The 20,174-nt window shown below is 36.9% G+C and overlaps 1 protein-coding gene across 3 annotated transcripts in view; it reads right to left on the reverse strand.

Moving 5' to 3' along the window:
- Window positions 1–326: 326 nt before the first annotated feature.
- Window positions 327–20,174, reverse strand: part of LOC124166134 (sodium channel protein 60E-like) — a 240,638-nt gene continuing 220,790 nt past the window's right edge. For all 3 annotated transcript variants that reach the window (XM_046543793.1, XM_046543794.1, XM_046543791.1), the window contains 6 exons: window positions 19,563–19,765; window positions 18,687–18,968; window positions 13,492–13,711; window positions 11,526–11,665; window positions 9,728–9,915; window positions 327–3,666 (listed from right to left, as the gene is read on the reverse strand). In XM_046543793.1, coding sequence (XP_046399749.1) covers window positions 3,023–3,666; window positions 9,728–9,915; window positions 11,526–11,665; window positions 13,492–13,711; window positions 18,687–18,968; window positions 19,563–19,765 — 1,677 coding nt within the window. In that variant the 3' untranslated portion in view covers window positions 327–3,022. The remainder of the gene's footprint in view (window positions 3,667–9,727; window positions 9,916–11,525; window positions 11,666–13,491; window positions 13,712–18,686; window positions 18,969–19,562; window positions 19,766–20,174) is intronic.

A 20,174-nucleotide genomic window follows, 5' to 3' on the forward strand; every position in this document is an offset into this window, starting at 1 on the left:
CGAACGACAGTTTACTACATAAATTTGAGACTGAGCACTCCATTAACATAATTTATAACAGATCGCTAGCAATTACAGAGATTAAGGAGTCTTGGTGTAAGTTTTTCCGGCGGTGAAACCCTCGCTATGGCGAGAGCCAAAACCAAAAGGGCCTCGTAAAAACGAAATTTTTAACATGCTTATTATAGGATCAATTGACGGTGCATCAGCTATCTCTCATAATAGCGGTCTCATTATAACCCGTACTCGCTTTAATGAGGTTCCAGTGTAATTGATATATGTAATGAGGTGTGCAGCTCATCAGCTGTAAAAGATACGGCAGTCAAGAAAATTGGACATCCGATTTATTTCTGAATTAAATTTTGGTATACAGCGCTTTGCCCATATGTACACCTTTCCCAAAAGGTTTATCATAAAATGAACTGGAGCGAACAGGCAAATGCTAGCCATTGTATTTAGTGTCGGTGCACTTTTAGAGATTTAGCGAGTGATTCAACACTGTAATTCCTCCAAAAAACTTCAGATTTACCATTTTGAGCATTCAATTCTCATGCAGCACTTATTATGGACAGTAATTGCACAAGCTTGAACCAGAATTCTTTCATTTGGATCATTTAAAATGCAAGAAAACTAAAAAAAAGGTAAGGAGATTTGAGTCCGTTGAATTGGATAAACTGGTTCACCGATTGGATTCCCTTGTCAAGAATCCAAATGACCACACAGATCATTCTCTATAACAAATATAATATAGTCAATAATCATATACACTCTCTTATACAAATGATAAATTTTTAATAACTAATAATATTTCCCTCACGATAGTGAGCCTTTCAAAATCATTAAATATTAAATAGGTTTTATTGGGTGTTTGACAGGATTCAGTAAAAATATTTCATCATCACTACAGACACCTGTGGATAAGATGGCTGTTTAAGCAGGAAAGAGAGAGAGAGAGATAGTCGGGAAATATATATATAGGTATATATTCATATATATATATTTATAAAAAGAGAGGACAATATGCCTCCTCATATTTACACAAACAATTCATCACCTAATTTTAAATAACCCACCATTATTCTATCAATAATACCTACATGAGTAATGTATCACAATTTTCTCTGTCATGATATCAAAGAAAGGTCAATGAATGCTATGACAGAAAGGTACATTGTTAACATAAAATTTTATACATAACTTTGAGGTTGCATAGTTGGAAAATTTGTAATTGCCAAGCAATAAGTCACTAGCCATGGAACAAACAATTTTATATTTATAATAGGGGCAGTTTTAAAAAATAAATAGCATTAATCAAAATAGAATTATTGAGTTTACCTAATCAGAAAGACTAATTCCATTAAAAATGCAAATGGTATATTATTTTTGAGTTGTACTCTATACAGCATATTTTTCTTCCAAAAAGAGTTTGGCAATTTCAGAGTGATTATCCTAAGTGGTCAATAAATTTTCCTTTTGATTGTACATTAAGTTCTGGTAAGTATTCACAACATGTTTGGCAGAAATGCCAAATATTTTAACAATTTGAACTAATATTCAATGATCCTAACAGATACCTGGGTAATTAGCAAGCCCTGAAAGAATCATTTTTATTGCATAACATTTACAATGCAACAGTATCAAAGGCCAATTTATGTGTAATCTTATTGCTGGATTGTATTTCAATGCAAAAGAAATGCACATTACCACATTTTTTCCTCACAGACATGAACGTGTCTACGCGAGTAGTATTAAGTAATCACAAACAGTGAATGCATTTCAATAATGATTGTTCTCATGGCTAAGGTGAAGTTTAAAATTTTAAATATTCATTTCATAGCTGATATTTAATATGAACTATGCCTATTAATTATGATTGTTTTCAATGATTGAGTTTTCAACCTGAGTTGATGAGATAAAGTTGCTTCAACATTACCTCATTCCATAATAGGTAGGTTAGATTGAAAACCATTAGTTCAATATCCAATGAAAATATTAATGCAACAAATCAATATATAACAAAACTTTTAGAATTCATAAACTGGTATTGACAAATAAATGGAAGAGACATTGGTCATAGCATAATACACATTTTGTACTGATGCTAGGAATAAGTGTATTTCATTAATACATGCTTTTTAAAAACCAAAAGAACTTCAAATCTCTAAACCTATAAGTAATGTACCTTCATTTTAAAAGTTTCCCAGCCAAAAGCACCTAATTACTCTCAAAACACCCTCAAATGTTAGGCCTTGTATGTTTTCAAACAAAATATGATGGCTTGATACATTATTTGCACACCAAATTTTGTATGTTGTCAAAGATTCTTTTTTTTATTTTTGCCATTAAATGTAATCTGTTCCCAGAAAATGTTCTCTTCATATAATAATTGACAAGGCATCACAGTTAGCAATAAAAATTTCCACTTATTCGTCCTTGGTAAATCTGATTGGATATAGCACCGAAAGGCAACAGACGCCTATAGTGTTGAGGCATCCATCCGCATTGAGGCCAGTATGTACTATATCTTGGAATGCCATTGAAGTCTATTTAACCTTGTTATTTTTATTATTATCCTTTCCCGTTTTCACAGGAATCAAAATATCATCATTTGAAACAGAATTACAACAACTTCAAAACACATCACCAAACTTTAATTTTAAAAAATCCTCATGCTATAGGCCCTTATTATGCAGTCCCTTTCAAGGACATTAGGATTCACAGTTTAATGGTGAAATGCACATGATCGTAAATAGATACCTTTCAATAAATGCAGTGTATTTTTTTAACTCTGTACACGAAAATGAATATTTTGTCCCATGCTCACAGCATCAAAATTATTTCTAAATTTTAACTTTAATAAGTAGCTTAAATTTATTATTTTCTCTTGACCCAATTTTTTTCTGGGATACTGAGATAAGAGGCCTTTAGAATCACCAACTAGCTACGGAGAAAGCATGTGCCTTCCCTCACCTTATGGCAAGAGCAATCAACAATCCTCCCCGGACGATTACCGCAGCAGCGATCAGCTGCCGTAGTCATCGTCGTTGCCCTCTCGGTGCACCTCCACTCGAACCTGACGACCCCCACCCCACCACTCGGGCCCACCATCGTCGTCGTCGTCCGGGGATGCCTCGCTCACGAGAATACGGACACCGCCACCCTCCCCATCCCCCTCCAAAGCGTCGCGGTGTGAAGGCGAATGATGCAGCCGCTGATGCCGCAGGAGGCGCCGGTGGTGCAGACGGTGCCGGTGGTGTACCGACATGGAGCCCTCTTGGGGCGGGGGCGACGCCACGGCACCCGGAACCACCGGCTCCTCCTCTTCGTCCGAGCAGCTGCCGTCGTGCTGCACAGAGAAAGTCTCAGGGAGGACCCCGAGGGGCGTGGTGGCCTCGATTAGGCGCTGCGTGCCGAGCAGGAGGGAGGTGGGCGTGGGGGGAGGCGCCCCTGGCATCCCGTGGTGCTTGGGGGAGGGTGGAAGGACGGCAGCAGCCGCCAGGGGAACCGTGGTGGCAGCCACCGTGGGCATGCCGAGCCACGCGGCAGCCGCTGCCGAGATGAGCTCGGAGAGATCGCCGACGGAAGAACATGAGCCACGGCCACCAGACGAGCAGCCTGACACCTCTGAGGACTTCCTGGAGCCGGCTCGTGAGCCCCCTTCACCTCCTGCAGACAACACATAGAGTTTGTTTGAAACAGCAGCGCACAATGATTGGACATTGGAAATGAGTAACCAGGGTGTGCTCACAGGGTTACACTCCTCCAGGGAACCAAGAGGGAGACATTTATCCCCCCACTCCCCAGGAAAGGGGTGGAGAGGAAGGAAAAATGGAAAGCAAGCGCCTCTGCAATAGGAGTCCGATGAAGCCTCCAGGGCAGGGATAGGCAGAGAAGGATTTGGGATGTAAGAATCCCACGCCAACATTAGGACGACGTGGGCTGCCATTAGCAAAACCATGTTTTGCTGTTCCATCAGAAATGAAAAAATATTCTATAATTAAGAATATTCCACAGATTTTTCCATAGATACCATGCTTGGAAAATATAAGGCAAAAGAAAATTGGGCATAAATCAAGAGAGTAGGCAATAGAGAAAAGATGGAATACAGAAGAGCCTTGTAATTGAGGCCAAAAAGGGTATTGTAACATAATTCTCGTATTCAAATACAATGGCAAAACAACAAAACAAACAACTGGGAACAACAAACAACTGGGAACAACAAACAACTGGGAACAAAAATGTTTTTCTCTCGTGACTTTTTCACACTCTTCTTCATATCATAGCATAAAATTTCTACTTAGATCAGCCATTCATGGCAAAATCCATTGGTGATTTTAGGTTTTCAGTGAAATACTTACACATAATTGTTCTCATGGGCTATTCAGAGAAGCTCATTTTAATAAAACTTATGTGTTTTATTGAGCAAGACAACATCGATGCACCTAAAATAAGGCAATAACAAGTGCATGGGTGATGAAATGGCTACAAGAAACAGTACTTTTGTGCCACCCAACTTTGATAATTATTAATGCAGTGCAGGCTGTTTACGAATGGTACCTCATTCGGCAGGATGAAAAGTGATTGTCACCAGGTGCAAAACTTCCACAAGTATTCCACAAGCAAATTTTCAGCCAATTACGACCCCTCCACCCCAATTATAAGCAAAAATAAGCATATGCCAACTCCCTTTTCTTCCCCTCTTTCTAATGCAAGATTTTTCAATTACTTCCAAGGAAAATCAATATGTATTTGGTATGATATTTGGAGGAGGTATCAGATGACTAAGGTCATTTAAACCATATGTGGGCAGGGTGGAGAGAAAACCAGTATTGATATTAGTATGGTCTATGAGAAATGTGCTGAGGGAATAACAGGTTAACATCCTATCTGACAGACGGAGTGCTGTGCTTGAAGAGTCCTTATCAAAGTACTAATGTAGGGATTAAAATACCCTAAAGACCACTGCATTCATTTCTTGGACATATGGCAGAGGTCATTTAAATATCCAACCAACCAGTTTGGTGAGACATTGCACTGACCCTAGTGACGCACAAGAAGTACTCTGATAAGTAAGCCAGGATGATGGACCATTGACCATATCTCTTTCGGATTAAATCCATTGTGGAATGGCATTTTGGCTACATTACAGCTTGCATCTTACCACTTATGTACCATCATGGACCAAGGATGATAACGCAATCAGAAGTAATTTTTCTTCAGCATCAACACAGATGACTCTCAATCTGACAGATAAAATCCTCTTTACCAAAGAATATGCTGAATTTGATTATAAGAACTCTATTTACTTGTCCTAAGCTAAAGAAAGGAACATATCGTGATGGTACATAATGATGCTTTCCTTTGACGCACTTGAATTCTCTTCATTCAAGAAATTGAAAAAAGCTTGTTCAATTTTTATTATTATTATGCTGATTAAAGACATGTTATGTTAATGCCACAAATTAAAATTAAAAAAAAGTGAACTTGGTAGGTTTTAAGGTAGGCAGGGCTGTTCCAAAATTCAAATTCCGTGACTTTTCCTAAGCTGAAAACTTAATTTCCTCCCCAGACTTTTTCACTCTCCTTATGATCATAACCCAACATTTATGAAGAGTTAAGATCAATAAAATGTAAATTCTATTAAAAATTGTTTTCATAATAAATTTGGAGTTCCTGAACTATTCTTCAGCCACTGCATAAACACTTCCTCTGGTCATGAAAAAACTGAAACTCACGACAGAGACTGATTTAAGATTCAATTATTTGCTAGAGTTAGACGATAATGTATGTAGTGCTGAATCTCTATTAGAATTGCATTCATAATCTAAAGTGCAAAGAATTTAGTAATTTAAATATAATAAAATAATTCTAGTAGGAGTGAATTTGAGGCAAATTCAAAAAGTAACTGCAACAAAAACGAAAATCCCCCAAAAAGCCTAATTTCATCTAATTAAGCTTCGTACACTAACTTAGAAGACTCTTGAAATAACCTAAATTTGCCCTTAAGCACTTCTACACCTGGAAAGCATAACATGTATATCATGTTGAGTCAACAAGGTAATGTTTTTTGCCTCCAGGAAAACGTAAGCTTCAATTTGCTGGCATTACTTTCTTAATGCTAATGGTGAGAATCCAAAAATTCAAATTGTGTCAAAAATTAACAGCTTGAGTTCAACTAATGCATCATGTGATCGTGTCATTCAGGAGAAGACCTCCTATAAAGGAAAAAAGCCCCTAAGAGAGGTATTGTGGAGAACAAGATGTTTCTATACCTTCTTCACATTAGATTTCCTGGTGAGGCTGTCACATCCCAACACCCGATTACTGAGTCGGATTCCAGAGATTGAACAACTGCTGAATGTATAAATATGTAAATAAATCTGCACTTCAGAATAATAATGGATAGGTTTAGAATTTGATATTTAAACTTCATAATGATAACCTTTAGGGGATGCATTCCTCCCCCTTAACTAGTGTGATGTCGCAACCTTTTTTTAATCTCTAACAATAATAGACCTCTATACTCTCTGGAGCTTTATTCTCTCTCCAGCCTCCAATATGGCTCTCTTCATAACAATCAATCATTTACACTCCGATCACCATAGCGCCCTCAACTCCCAAAACAGCAATATAAACATAAACATGCATACAAACAAAAATACAATTCAAAAATAAATGCATAAAACTCAAAAACAGTAGGATCATCATCCAACATCAAGGACGCGACGTTACACTAGTAATATTAGCCTCTTTCGGTGATGCATTACTTGCTTTAAATTAACGCTATTATCTTGAAATTCTCGAAGTCCATAGAGTAGACCTTTGATAGCACTTACTCTTTCTCAAGTATAAAATATTAGCATCTGAGGAAATTCAGAGGTAAGATCCTAAATTTGAGATTCACATCAAAGTTCATCAGAGTCTATTTATTACACAAACCCTGAAAATTACTAGATAACGGCATAAGTTTTAAGCACGTAATCCATCACAGAAGAAGACAGGACCATTGGGAGGTATACATCCTCTAAAGATCGCAACTTTAAGCATAAATTCACCAAAATAATATTTTTTTAAATTGTAACTACTAATCGAAATGAAGTTCTCTGTATTTTTTTTTTAATTTATACCTTCAACCAGCCAAAAACTCCTAACAAATTTATTTATTTACATATTAGGGAGGTTGGCATGAAAGTGCATGTTCTATAAAAGCCGTACAAAGTTGACAAATATGACGTTAAGTACTTCAGTGAGTCACATATAGAACATAAAAGTACAATATTTACACAATATGTATTTACATGTAAACAGGGCTGGAAATAAATTCTGTTACCCTCCTTTTAAATATGGCAAGAGCATGAGTTTTAGAGATGCAAGGGAAGAATATTGCAAGACTTACTTATGGACTTATAGGTTTAGAGGGGATCACCAATACATTCAAACCTGTTATTTGTAATCATGCAATAAGAGAAGGATGGTGATGTTGAAGAAAATATTGATTTTTCAGGCTTTTCCTTTCCTTATCAACAGAAAAAAGTATATAACGTAAAATATGCATTTTTATGTGGTGACTAATTGCCTTCATTTTTTCATAAATGATCCTAAATGAACTGATAACAACATAAAATTAACTTCTGGAGTATAACAAAATATAGTTTTGGAAGGTAATTTCAATATTTTACTTAATACAGACTATCTTTCAAAATTTAAGTCTTTAAGCAGCATAAAAAAACGTTCCATAGATGGGAGGATTTTAATCAGCTAATGCACAAAAAAGAGGCTGTAATGTACTAATTATATTATACATTAACACAGAAAATATTTTCCCACACTCAACGTGAAAATGATTTTGGCTGAACTTAATCTTGATTGAACTACCTTTAAAGAAGACAATGTTTCTTAAAAATCAATATTTACAAGAGTAAATCAACATTTATAAAATAACGGAATCGTAAGCAAGAGCAAGACATTCAAGCATTTTGCCATTTTGTACATAAATATGCTGTCAAAAATGTTATGTATGCATGCACATCTTAAAATACAGGGGAAATGTTTTCACAATTTCTATCCATCAATTAATATACACAGAAACAAAAAAATCTGAAATCACAAAAATTGTACTTCTAATCATAAGCAAAGCTTCAAAAATGCATTAACACCATTATAGTCAGCCCAATCACCTTCGGAAAATTTGGTCTATGGCTGCTGTCTTGTATAAGTCAACTAATATATCTAAACCATGCCCAAATACTTTTATCGCAGGGGTTACTGTAATTTCCTTTGGCATGTTTCGTTGTTTCAACATACGTATTTACCTTGTGAAAACCCTAGTTTTCCTCCCTCTTTTTCGCTTTTAGTGTACTTTTTATAAAATTGCACTGACAAATAAATCATATTGTCCCTGGCTTGTCATTATCACTCACTCTAGATCCACTCTGCCAGCATGTAAGGGGAAGGAGGGAAGATCCACGAGACTGAGGAGTGTCGCGGGAATAGAGCAATGTGCGGCGAGGGAGGTGGCAGGGGGCAAATGCGGTAGGTGCCTTTGAGGCAGAGTTTCGGCATGAAGGAATCGAGATATCGAGGTTGATAATTTTGACCAAGGGTATCTAAAATATCCTTTACCTTAGAAAAAATTTTATCCAGGTTGAAAACCTCAACCTTCAATTTAGGCCCTTTAGGTGCCCCAGGCACGGCTATCAGTCATCGCACAAACCTGGGGATTCTTTCATAAATTTTTTCTCACTGATTCGCACGCTTTGAGACCACAAACTCTTAAATTGGATCATTTTTTAAATATAAGCGCCGGCCTAACCACCCCTCAAGGATGCTGCCTCACCACCTTACCTTCAGTGAAATAATGGAAAAGCTCAGAGAGGCATTTTCTGCTATCTCGATGGCAGAAATGGCATTAACCATTTCTTTCTCCAGGCAATTTCCGTTTCACTCCCAGAAAACTAATGCCCGATTCAAGAATGCATCAGACGTTCTTTCTGAGATTCTTAATAATCTCCAGTAGAACAGTGAAAATAACTCAAATTATTATGAACAATATTCTTACATACGTGATTACATACTCGGTTGATATATCAGCACCTTTAGCATTTCTAGATGAAAACCGAAAGCTGATATATCTCCACCTTGAGCATCTAATGGTTAAGAGAAAGACATGATGAAACCTCCATGATGATGCCCTCCCAGCCTGAACCACACACAAGAGCACCATCCCAGCCCACAACACAGTAGTTTTTTCTGTTATATTAATTAAAATGAGCAAGTAATTCGCAAAACTGGATATGCCCATCCGAAAGTCAATTTAAGTTGAAAGGAAAACATCTGCAAAACTGATTTTTCAATTTTCTTAGGCAATCATCAACAGGGAGGAGAACAGGTGTTTCCCTGGCTGGGAAAAGGCTAGGCTAATAGCGATTGCCCAACAGAAATGAAAAACCAATTTTGGAGATATTTTCCTTCCATCTTGAATTGGCATTTGGAATTCCTGTCTTTGAACATATATCCCCAAAGACTAGCACAGAAGAGGGTCATAACTGAGAAAAATTGAACACAAAGAATCAAGTGTCTAGCGGATGCAGGTCTACTCATGGGGAACAGGGGTATAGCTTTGCTTACGAGCACTCACTTGAAGAAAATAATTGTGTTATTGTGAAATATTGCTGCAGGATAGGTAAAAAGAAGAACGTTTTCACTATGAAGGGAAGGAAATCCTCACCATTGGTGGCACCTGAACTTCCGTTGAGCGAACGTCGCCCTGCGTTGGTGCTACCCCGCCTCACATGCAGGAACTGAGAGAGGCGGTGCCATGGCTGGTGGTGGTGCTGTTGTGCCGACGACCCACCAGGACTCGACGTTTGTGTCTGCCCGTCCTCTAGCTCAGCGGCCTCATGCTCCTTCAGCCGCCTAAAGTTGAGGAAAAGTTGGTATTCACAGCTCAGTGCTCACTGTGTAGCGATGGAAAAATTCCCTCGGGTTTCCAGGTTTTTAAAAGAAATTGCCATGTTTTTCCGGGTTCTTTGTAGAAGCATTTTGGCTTAATCATGCCATTGGGGTAGAAAATACTGACCACAAGAATACTTTTCAAGTCCTTACAATGCTGTAACAACTTATTGCAAAGATTGTTAATTCACCCTTCCAGAGTCAGTATGCAAAATGGAGTGGCTTTTAGACATTTTAGCAATCCCCTGTAACAGTTTTTGCACAAAGAGTTTTTCGACCTCTTCGATAATGGAAATGGCTGAAATTCCAGAACAACATGCAGCATTAAAATTTTGTTTTCTGCTTGGTAAAAATGCCTCAAAAGCAGTTGATATGCTGTCTTCAGCCTACAGAGAACACACCTTGAAAAGGACTTGTGGGTACGAGTGGTATTTGCAATTCAAAAGTGGCAACATGTCAATCGAAGACATTCAATGCCTTCCATGTCCAAAACTGGTAAAAATGTGGAGAAAATTCCTGCCCTTGAGAACAAGGATAAGAGGTATACTATTGATTAACTTGCAGAAAAGCCTGTCAAGAATGATAGAGGGGAGAAAATTGAAAAATAGGATCTTGTATTATAGTAAAAATTAAAGCTTTAAAAAATATAAAAGCAATAACAATTTTTGGTTTTCAGACTATCAGTACAGGGGTAAAATAGATTTGGCCAAAAAGTAGAAACTTTTCTTTTTTCATTTCAAAACTATACCTAAAAAAGTACAAAGCTTTATGAACTACATAAGCTCAACATAAGATAAAATGGAGAGAATGCACCTTAAAATATCAATTGATATGTGAGGGATTCTACCCGATAAACTTGTGCTAGAGGCACACTTTTTTCCCAGAAAAAAACAAATTGAAAATAAGATGCACCTCTAAGACAAATTTTATGGGAGGGAATGGTTCACTTGCTACATTTGGGGTGATGCAGGATATACAGGGGCCTATTAACTCATAAAAACTTATTGTTAGAGAAAAAGGTGTGGGGTGCTCTACGACTACGATTAGTGCATTAAGATAATTGTTGGAAAAAAAGAATAAAAAGAGAGTTTGGTGCATTTGTCCGCAATTACCAACTTAATGCAAATTACAGTGAGGTCAGGTATCTTTTGTTTAAAGGAATATCAATTACTCCACTTATTCCAAATGGCAATTTTATAATTATAAGGCAAAGGCAACAACTGAATACTTACCTCCAAGGTTCATACTTGCCTATGAAGCAATATGCTGCATAAATTTAAGGGAATATTGCATGATTTGATAATGGCCAAAATGTCGAAGCATGAATAGTTAAAAACTCTGTGGTTCGCAGTTAGGCGTGCACAACCTCGCAATAGCAGAAAAAAAGTCCCAAAATTATACTCTTCAATTTGCACAGAGAAAAGAGGGGTGCACCTCTTACAGGTGTTTACATGGAACTTGCCAATCTGATAATACATTTAATCAGTTCAAAATAACCTATTTCATTTAGTAGTAGTGAGTTTTTGAATCGCATGAATTACCCCCACCAGAAATGATGAATTATAATTACTTACCGAACATATTCCCGAAAAGTACTTTGTATCAGCCTAGCTGCCTTATCTTGGCGTTTCCAAATTCGAGTGGAAGATATAATTTCCAGTTCTTTTCGAGTTGGGAACTGTTTTTTGAACTTGACATCCATCTGCTCTTGTAACTGTAAATAAATAAGAGGCTGGTGAAGTTCTATTATGGAAAACTGGCTTTACCAAAAATAAATTTCACCAAGTTATGGGAAACCTTCAGTCCATATTGATGTATCAAAGTCAGGCTTTGAGTCTATTGGTATTCTCAAATTTAAACACAGCAAACTGCTGATTATCCGAGCTAGTGTTGGGTAGAGGCAGAACGGATAATCAGAATACATGGATAATACAAATTTCACTTTTATGTCTCATAATTTTCAATATTTACATAAAAAATATGTCTTCACCCGACCATGGATCTTTTTTTAGCAGCAATAATTTCATTGTACCCATATTTCCTCTCCTCCATATAAGGTCTGGTTTCATAGAAGCATGCATCTGTGGACGCATGGTTTGCAGCAATGTGATCATGGATCCAGGAAAGTGGTTCGCACAAATGCTTCAAAACCAATGTGCAATGCAGGAAACTACATTGACAGGCACTTCGCCCTGCCTTCGTATTGTGCACAAGTTGCCCTAGGAGGCCGGATCGGATCTGTGATCATGGAGTGTGATCATGCCCCATGATGCTTGGAAAATAGGTATACGAGCTCCCATAATGGCAACTGGCAAGTGATCACTAGATCATGTATGGGCAGTTCTAGGAAACAAGGGCTTACAGCAAACTGTCTAGTGCATAATTATATGATTATCTAGGTGTTTAAGCATCTGATTTTATATACAGGCGGTCCTTGACTTTTGTACACTCCACTTTGGTACACTCGACTTTCGTACAATTCACACTTTCGTACATTCAAAATTGACACCTTTTACTTGACTTCCGTAGGCTAAATTCGGACTTTCGGACGTTGGTCTGTAACTTTTTAAATTCCTGCAATGTTTACTGCGCATACCAACATTCAATTGTTTCAAATGGCAGTATATGCGAACAATACGAACGTTTACAATGAAGGGAATTGTTGGTAGTTGACTCTAATCTAGGTGATTTATTTGGGAGAAAGACTACCTGCTATAGGCTCCTTCATCAAGAGAAGAAGAAGGCCTTCATTGGAGAGATTTTTCAAAAAAATTGACAAGACATCATCAAATAGCTTTCAATAAAACTAGTAAGATCTTTCCAATTGTGTTTTTTCGTTTGAGTGCTCTTTAATTCATGTAAGTACACCTTCAGCAACGATATTGCAGAAATATCACCCGAATTCCGTTTGTCTTTTGTCTTTTTTGAATAACATGCGAAATATACACGATCATGAATGTCACCTGCCGAATGTCGAATTTTGGTGTAAAAATTAATAGGTATCCTGAGTGCGGGTTCAACAATTATATTTTGTTATGCTTCTTGATACGTCTTATTATTTATAGTGGACGCAATAAGTAGAATGTCAACTTAAACGCCAAGAGGAAGTTTCACTCGATAGCCAACGGAGTTCTTGTTTTTTAAATTTTATTTACATTTTCTGCGTATTTTCGAAAGAAATTAGATGATTTGAGGAATTTTATTAACATATTATTCAAATTTAGTGAATTGAAATAAAATCCGTGAAAAAAAAAGGTTTTAGTACATATATTCCGCTCTTTTGGAACATAACCTCTAATTAGTATGGAAGTCAATGGTTCGACTTTTGTACATTCGACTTTCGTACAAGTTTTCGGGAATGCATTGTGTGCGAAAGTCGGGGACCGCCTGTATTATATAGATCGCGGAAGAAATCAAAGGAGGGTGAAAATCATGCATGGATAATGGATGGATACACAACAAGGATAAACCAGTCATGGATAATCGAGAGTATACTGTAAGCCTAAAATATATTTATGTTACAATGGCAAACATTCTTACTTTATGAAATTCTTCGTTTTCTTCCACATGTCCAAGAACATGTTTTACGAGAGCATGAAGAATGTCAAGACAGTGGATTTTGTTTCCTCTTGCAATTGGTAGGTTGAAGGAAACAAGAGCCACTGTGTTAGGTTTAGGGATTCCCAGAGGAGGATCGAGGCTTGCAATGAAATCGGACAGCTGCGAAAATCCAATGAATTGCGTTGCGTGAGGATCATACCTAGAAAGAAAAAAATAAATTAATTAATAACATTATAAGAGTACAAAGGAAAACCTACAGCAGCCCATACATAACATGGTGTTACATATGAAATGATCTTAAAAATGTTGGCCCATTGTCTATTTTAAAGATGCTTTTAGTCTGACTTTATATCAGATGAAAAGCATCACTAATTGGTCATCATAGTTCACAGAGTAAAACATTTCAGATATAATTGAAAGCTCTATTGTCAAGTTGATATTTATGCTTATTTGACCACAGGAAATCTTGTAGGTGATGTATTTTAATATGTCACCAATCAGATTTGCTATGGTCTAATCAGTATAAATATCAACTTACATTTGCAGCAAAAGATAAGAATAGAAGCCAATAGTACTTGAATTTTTATATCATTTAAATCTACGATGACCAAAGAATTGTTCAAAGTTAATATAAAAACCAAGTAGCTGTAATGAAATCTGGATACAACCATGAAGAAGCAAGAATAAGGAAAGCAATGAGACAAGGAGCATTGTCCCCAGTAATTTTTAATGCTTACTTAAGAAAGCCAACAATGAAATCAAAGAGAGGACTTCTGGATTCATTGTCTACAGGGAAAGAAGAAGAATATTGTGATTTGATGACGACGTACCAGTGATAGCTGAGAAAAAGAAGGATTTGAAGAAGATTGTTACATATGGAAAGGACAATTGCCCGATATCAGCTGAAAATCAATGAAAAGAAAACTAAGATATTAACAGAAGGTTTACAGAAGAATAGAGGATACTAGGACAAACATTAAACTACAAAAACAAAAGCCTGAAGAGCAAAAAGAGTTTTTCTGCCTAGGAAACCGAGTAATCAAAGGTGGATGATGCAAGAAAGAAATAGCAGAATAGCTCAGACAAAGAGAGCATTCTATGTAAAGAAGAACTTCTTAGAGCTAAGAAAACAAGCATAATAGTAAGAAAACAATTCACCATACATGCTACCATGCTGGAGCATGTTTGTTTATGGGAGCATGACGTGGATATAGAGAGCAGCAGAGATATCAAAGGTTTTAATTCAATTTAAAATACGGTGCTAATGAATAATGAATGTAAAACAAATTGAGCGAGTGCATATTGAGTAAGTACTAAGAAGAGTGTGAAAAAAGAGAAGTCTACTAAAAACCCTAAGAAGAAGAAGAAGAAGGAGGGGCATTTCGATCCGAAGCAATGTGAGGCATGATGCCCTGATGAAGACAATCTTTGAGGGACAAGTGAATGGGAAGAATGGTAGAGGAAAGGCCAGGATGAGTTACATAAGACAAGTTATTAAGAATGAAAAAAAGAATACATAAATATGTAAATATGAAAAAGATTAGCTGGTTTAAGAGCCAGGTGGAAATGCATCGAACCGATCTCGAAATTGTTGAGTTATGGCGATGTTGACCATTTAAAAGATAACTTATAGCTTAGGACATTATTTCATACTTTGGTTAATAATGAACCACATATTCAAGGTAAGATAGCAGTACTTTATCCTAATTTAAAAGGAATTCATTTATCAGCTAATCAACTGCACCATGCTTTCTTACATTTAATTATGTATTTCATCGCACATCAAGCCATGCATGTAAAGCTAAAAATTCATTTCATTAAAATGGCATTTCATAAATTCAATTGCATGCAAGATGATAACATAATATGCATTTGTGATTCAATCATACATACACGCCCTGCAAGTTGTTCACTGTAACAAAAAGCATGGGTTTCCCCATGAGAATTGACAAATACACCAGTTTAAGGAAAAAAAACAAGATTTCCCATTAACCTGCGTGGCATATTAAAAAATGTTTTATACATTTGTTGAAATACTATTGCAGATGGTTGGGAGTGAAGTGGTGTTATACAACAGGGTGTCCTCACAAAAGTGAGAGCATTTCATTCAAATGCATGATTCTTACTTTTCACGGCTAAAGTTTAAAAAATCTCCAGTTTACATATCCACAGTTCTTTGTGAGAAAATATAAAAGTATTTTATAAATGTTTTAATAGTTTTGAGTACTTTCCTAGGTAACCCAAAAAATAAGCATTGTGTAATAATAAATAATAAGAAAAAAACATCCAATTAAGCAACATAAAAAGCAGTTTTCAGGGCATTAAATATGCATGTACAGTAGACCCTTGATTTAAGATAATAATCTGTTGCAGAGGACCGATCATGAAGTGAATCCCTCCAAACACAGACAGTCATCTACAAATGAACATCTTACTTATGAAATTTCAGGTATATGAACATTTATTGTCCAAAATTTCAGATTTTTCACCTTTGGTGTAGGCGGATGCGACTGGCAGATTAGCAGGAAGGAACTTGTACTTTGGGCCTAACGTGTTCGTGACATATGTATTTCAATGAATCTTAGCTGTGACAAATTTTAACTATAATATCATACTGTATAGATACTGTCCTTTGGGGACAGGACTTTGAAAATGTTGCTTGAAAAACAGCATCACTAAGTATGACTGATAGAGTATTGCAAAACTGATGGTTGATACAGAATCATGACATATCAGTTTGCGACCGCTGTGAGTGACAAAATTATGATTCAGTGCTGCATGCTGCAGGATAATTACACTTTTCGATGAATTGCTTAGGCTTTCGAACTTACCAATAAGGCCTGGGAACGCTTCTTGTTCTTATGATGAGGACTTATTTTACTGAATCTGCATTATTTCCACACAAGGAATCAGTTTAAAGTGCAGCATATGAAAATTTTGCTACGTTATAAATAAGGCAGCGATATTTATATTTATAAATAAGGCAGAGAATTACATAAAAGGCAAAATACTGAGCAACAGGAATAAAAATTGGTGAAATTTGGAATTTTTAACATAGCAAGGAAAATCAGCTCAGATCATAAACCAAATCCATCGTAAGGTGTAGCCATTATAAAGCGGGGATCCACTGTACAGGCATTTAAAGAAGACTAGACTACAAGTGAACTTAGTGGTCTCTATGTTAAGCTCTTGTGTTGGGGCAAAGCCTATGGAAAATTTCATCAATTTCCACAAAAATATTCAGGGACTTAGAGAAATTGAAAATCCAGACCATCAACTTCCAGCCATCTACCTATGTGGGGGACCACTTTAAAAGATCTTAGGACCGAATTGAACTCCCCGGGAGTAAATGTGGCAACTTACCTTTCCTGCACTCATGTCTCTGATGCAAGTTTGTGGTCCTGATTTTCAGAGAATGGCGACAAGAGGAAGGGATGGTGTACAGGGCGAAAGATAGGAATGCAAACTATGATGTGCCCTGTTCTCTAGGTGAAAAAGATGAAGGGAAGTATGACTTTCAAAAGGAGATGTTGGCGCTCTGAATTTGTGTTTCGACTTTTTGTGCGAGGTCTGCTTGCCAGCCAACAAGGGTACAACGAGCCAACTACTGGGGTGGTTAGTCTTGTGCTGGGACCCCGATGTTTCTGAACTCGGAAGAACTTTACTGTAATACTGACTCTACACTTCATGTCTCAACATCAAGAAGCAAGCATGACTTGCAAAGCAAACAAAAAATAAATTTCTATAATGCAACGTGACAGGAGATGTTTGCATAAACATACTCATCCCTATCAAAACAGGATTCTGTGCCTTGGTCATGAGCTGAGGAATCAGCTTCGGGCAATGCTTTCTCAGAAGGAGGATACATTGCTAAGATACTAAAACTGAAAATTATGGAGGACTTCACTTTCTCCCGGCAAATGGTGGCAGTAAATTCTTCTCAAGATTTCATTTGGATAAGCTCCTCGATCTCCATCGCTGCTGATGTTTTGATGAAAATATTTTTCATCGTCATCGGCCCTGATGACGATGGAAAAGATTTTCATTGCAACATTGGTAGCGATGGAGACAGAGGAGCTCATTCCGATGAAATCCCAAGAAGAATTTACTGAAAATTATGGAGTTGATGAAGGGGATAACACATGCAGAACCAAAAAGAAAGAAAACTTAGTTAACTTCCACAAGATGATTTAATAAACAATCATGGTTTCATCAATCAGTCAATTTCATCAGGTTTGACGTCACTTGATGATGCTGACTGATGGGTCACCTGATGTGGACTATTCGATGAAACCATTGTCAAGCAATATATAATTCTGCGGAAGTTTACAAAGTTTTTTTCTGTTCATCCATCATTGATTATGTATAGCTAACCTAAAGAATAGATGGAAGATATTCTGAGGAACTGTGTTACATGTTATACTACGACAAAAAAAATGTGTATTGTCTGGCCAACAAAATTTTATTATTAAGCAACCTAGTTATGACATAATTTGTCAAAACCTAGATTGGTTAATATTTAAATGCTGTTCCACAATTTTTCCCCTTTCTCTGCTATTCTTTGGTGCCGTACTTGTAGTACTTCAGGATTGTAAGTGATCCAAAACAAGAAATTATTTTTCATAAGACTTACAGCTGAAAAGTTTTTAAAAAGGAAAAAGAGGACTTGATACAGATGTGCCTCATTGGAGGACTCCTGTGTCTTGATGCATAAAACTGAAAAAATCAACGAAGCTGTTGAAATTTTCCCATGCGCTGGAATCAAAAAAGACACTAGGTACGTAGAGTTAGAGAGAGTTAGCAAGTTATTTTCAGATCGCTTTACCTTATCATGGGAATGGAATCTATGGTACAGAAAAAGGTAAGCGGTATTAGCTGCCACCAAGGATATCGTCAGCTGGCAGTGACAGCTTTTAACGTAGGTGGTGGGACAAATAATGAATCTGAGGGAGGTGAATAAAGGTTTAAGAGTTTGATGAACTGAGTCATCACTTAGAAAACTTTGAATCCTAATTGCCAAAATCAAAGATTTACAGAGGGTAACTCACTTCAGAAAGGACATGGTACACATTATCTAAAAATGTTTGTTAAGCATGCATGCATATCAACAATAACATTTGCAACTATCTCGCAACAGTGACACCAAAATGAGAAGTACATATCCCCACACTTACTTGGACCAACGAATATAAAACATTTCCAGGTCATCCTCCACAATTCCAATTTCTTCTTCTTGATGAGCCTGATTGAAGTTTTCGAGAATGATTGCTATGTACATATTGATGACAATCATGTAATTGATGATAATGAATGAGACGAAATATGTGATCGCCAAGAGGGGGTGGCCACAGTCTCCGTTAGGAAACCTTGGATCTCGGACGTCATCAGGCTCACAGTCAGGGGGCTGGATCATCAAGGACTCCAAGACGTCATTCCACCCAGCTGAAGTCATCAACCTGGTAAAAACATTAAGATACATTAAACCCTGTGAGAGAGACTTCTCCTTCAATGAGATATACATATCTGTAAAATGTATTGCAGATCTCACAAAAGAGCACAAAACAATAAAAAAATTATGAAGCTAGTCCAGAATAAAGTAGTCAATGCAAATGACTCTGCCGGGATGGTTTCCCATGCACACTGTTTAGTTACATCCGTAGAAAGCATTCCTACATCATGCTGCCATCTTTGAGTACAGATAATTGCCACTTGTACAAACTGGTTTTACTTTCCTTATAATTTTATTCTCCTCAAATTCGGAGTGTTAGGAACAACACAAAATGATGGCATTGAAGAGTAGTAACAAGTCTCATGGAGTGACTAAATGAGAATCACAGCATTGAAGAAGATTTTATAGATTCAGACTAGACTATATTTTTTGTACCCTCTGAAAAAGTTAAAGAATTTCACAACTGATATCCATGTAAGTACCAAATAAAAAGCTAGTGACTATGGCTAAGCAGCCAGTATTAATAGAATGCGATAAATACCATATGTAAGTACTGAGCAATTAAAAAAATGAAAGTTCAGCAATGGATGTATGCACTCACCGGAAGAGCAGTTGCATTGATCTGCCAAAGGTTTGGAAGTTGACCATGTCATCGAGAGCTCCCTGGAGGCGGACGTGACCAAACAGAGACATTCCGATGATGGCATAGATGAATGTGATGAGAGCCAAAAGGGCACCAATGTTAAACAGAGCTGGCAACGAAACCACCAAGGCAAACAGCAACTTCCTTATTCCCTTGGCAGCCTAAAATCAAGAAGAAAAAGAAACAATTCTAAATATTCCTCTCCAAGGTTTACATGAAATTATTTAATAGGATAATTTATAATTGCAACTCAAAGGAACATTGTAAATCACTCATAAAGGAGCTAAGGTTCTGACATTGCTAGGGCAATATATATGTATGTGATTACATTTTTAATAAATGTAAAAGAGAGCATGGCCTTAAGCTGGTTATAATGTCCACCAACTTAATATGTACCAGGTAAAAAATAACTGCATACGGCCTCACAGTAGGATGTCAGCAACAAGGAAATCATTTGCCTCAGCAAAACCTTATCTTTTTAACCACTCACCCCAGCAAAACTGAGATATTGCATTAACTAAGTTTAACTATTCTCTCCTCACTTGGATTTTGAGCAAAGCATTCTATTCG

This window comes from Ischnura elegans, chromosome 9 (genome assembly GCF_921293095.1).
Source record: "Ischnura elegans chromosome 9, ioIscEleg1.1, whole genome shotgun sequence".
NCBI classification, from domain to species: domain Eukaryota; kingdom Metazoa; phylum Arthropoda; class Insecta; order Odonata; family Coenagrionidae; genus Ischnura; species Ischnura elegans.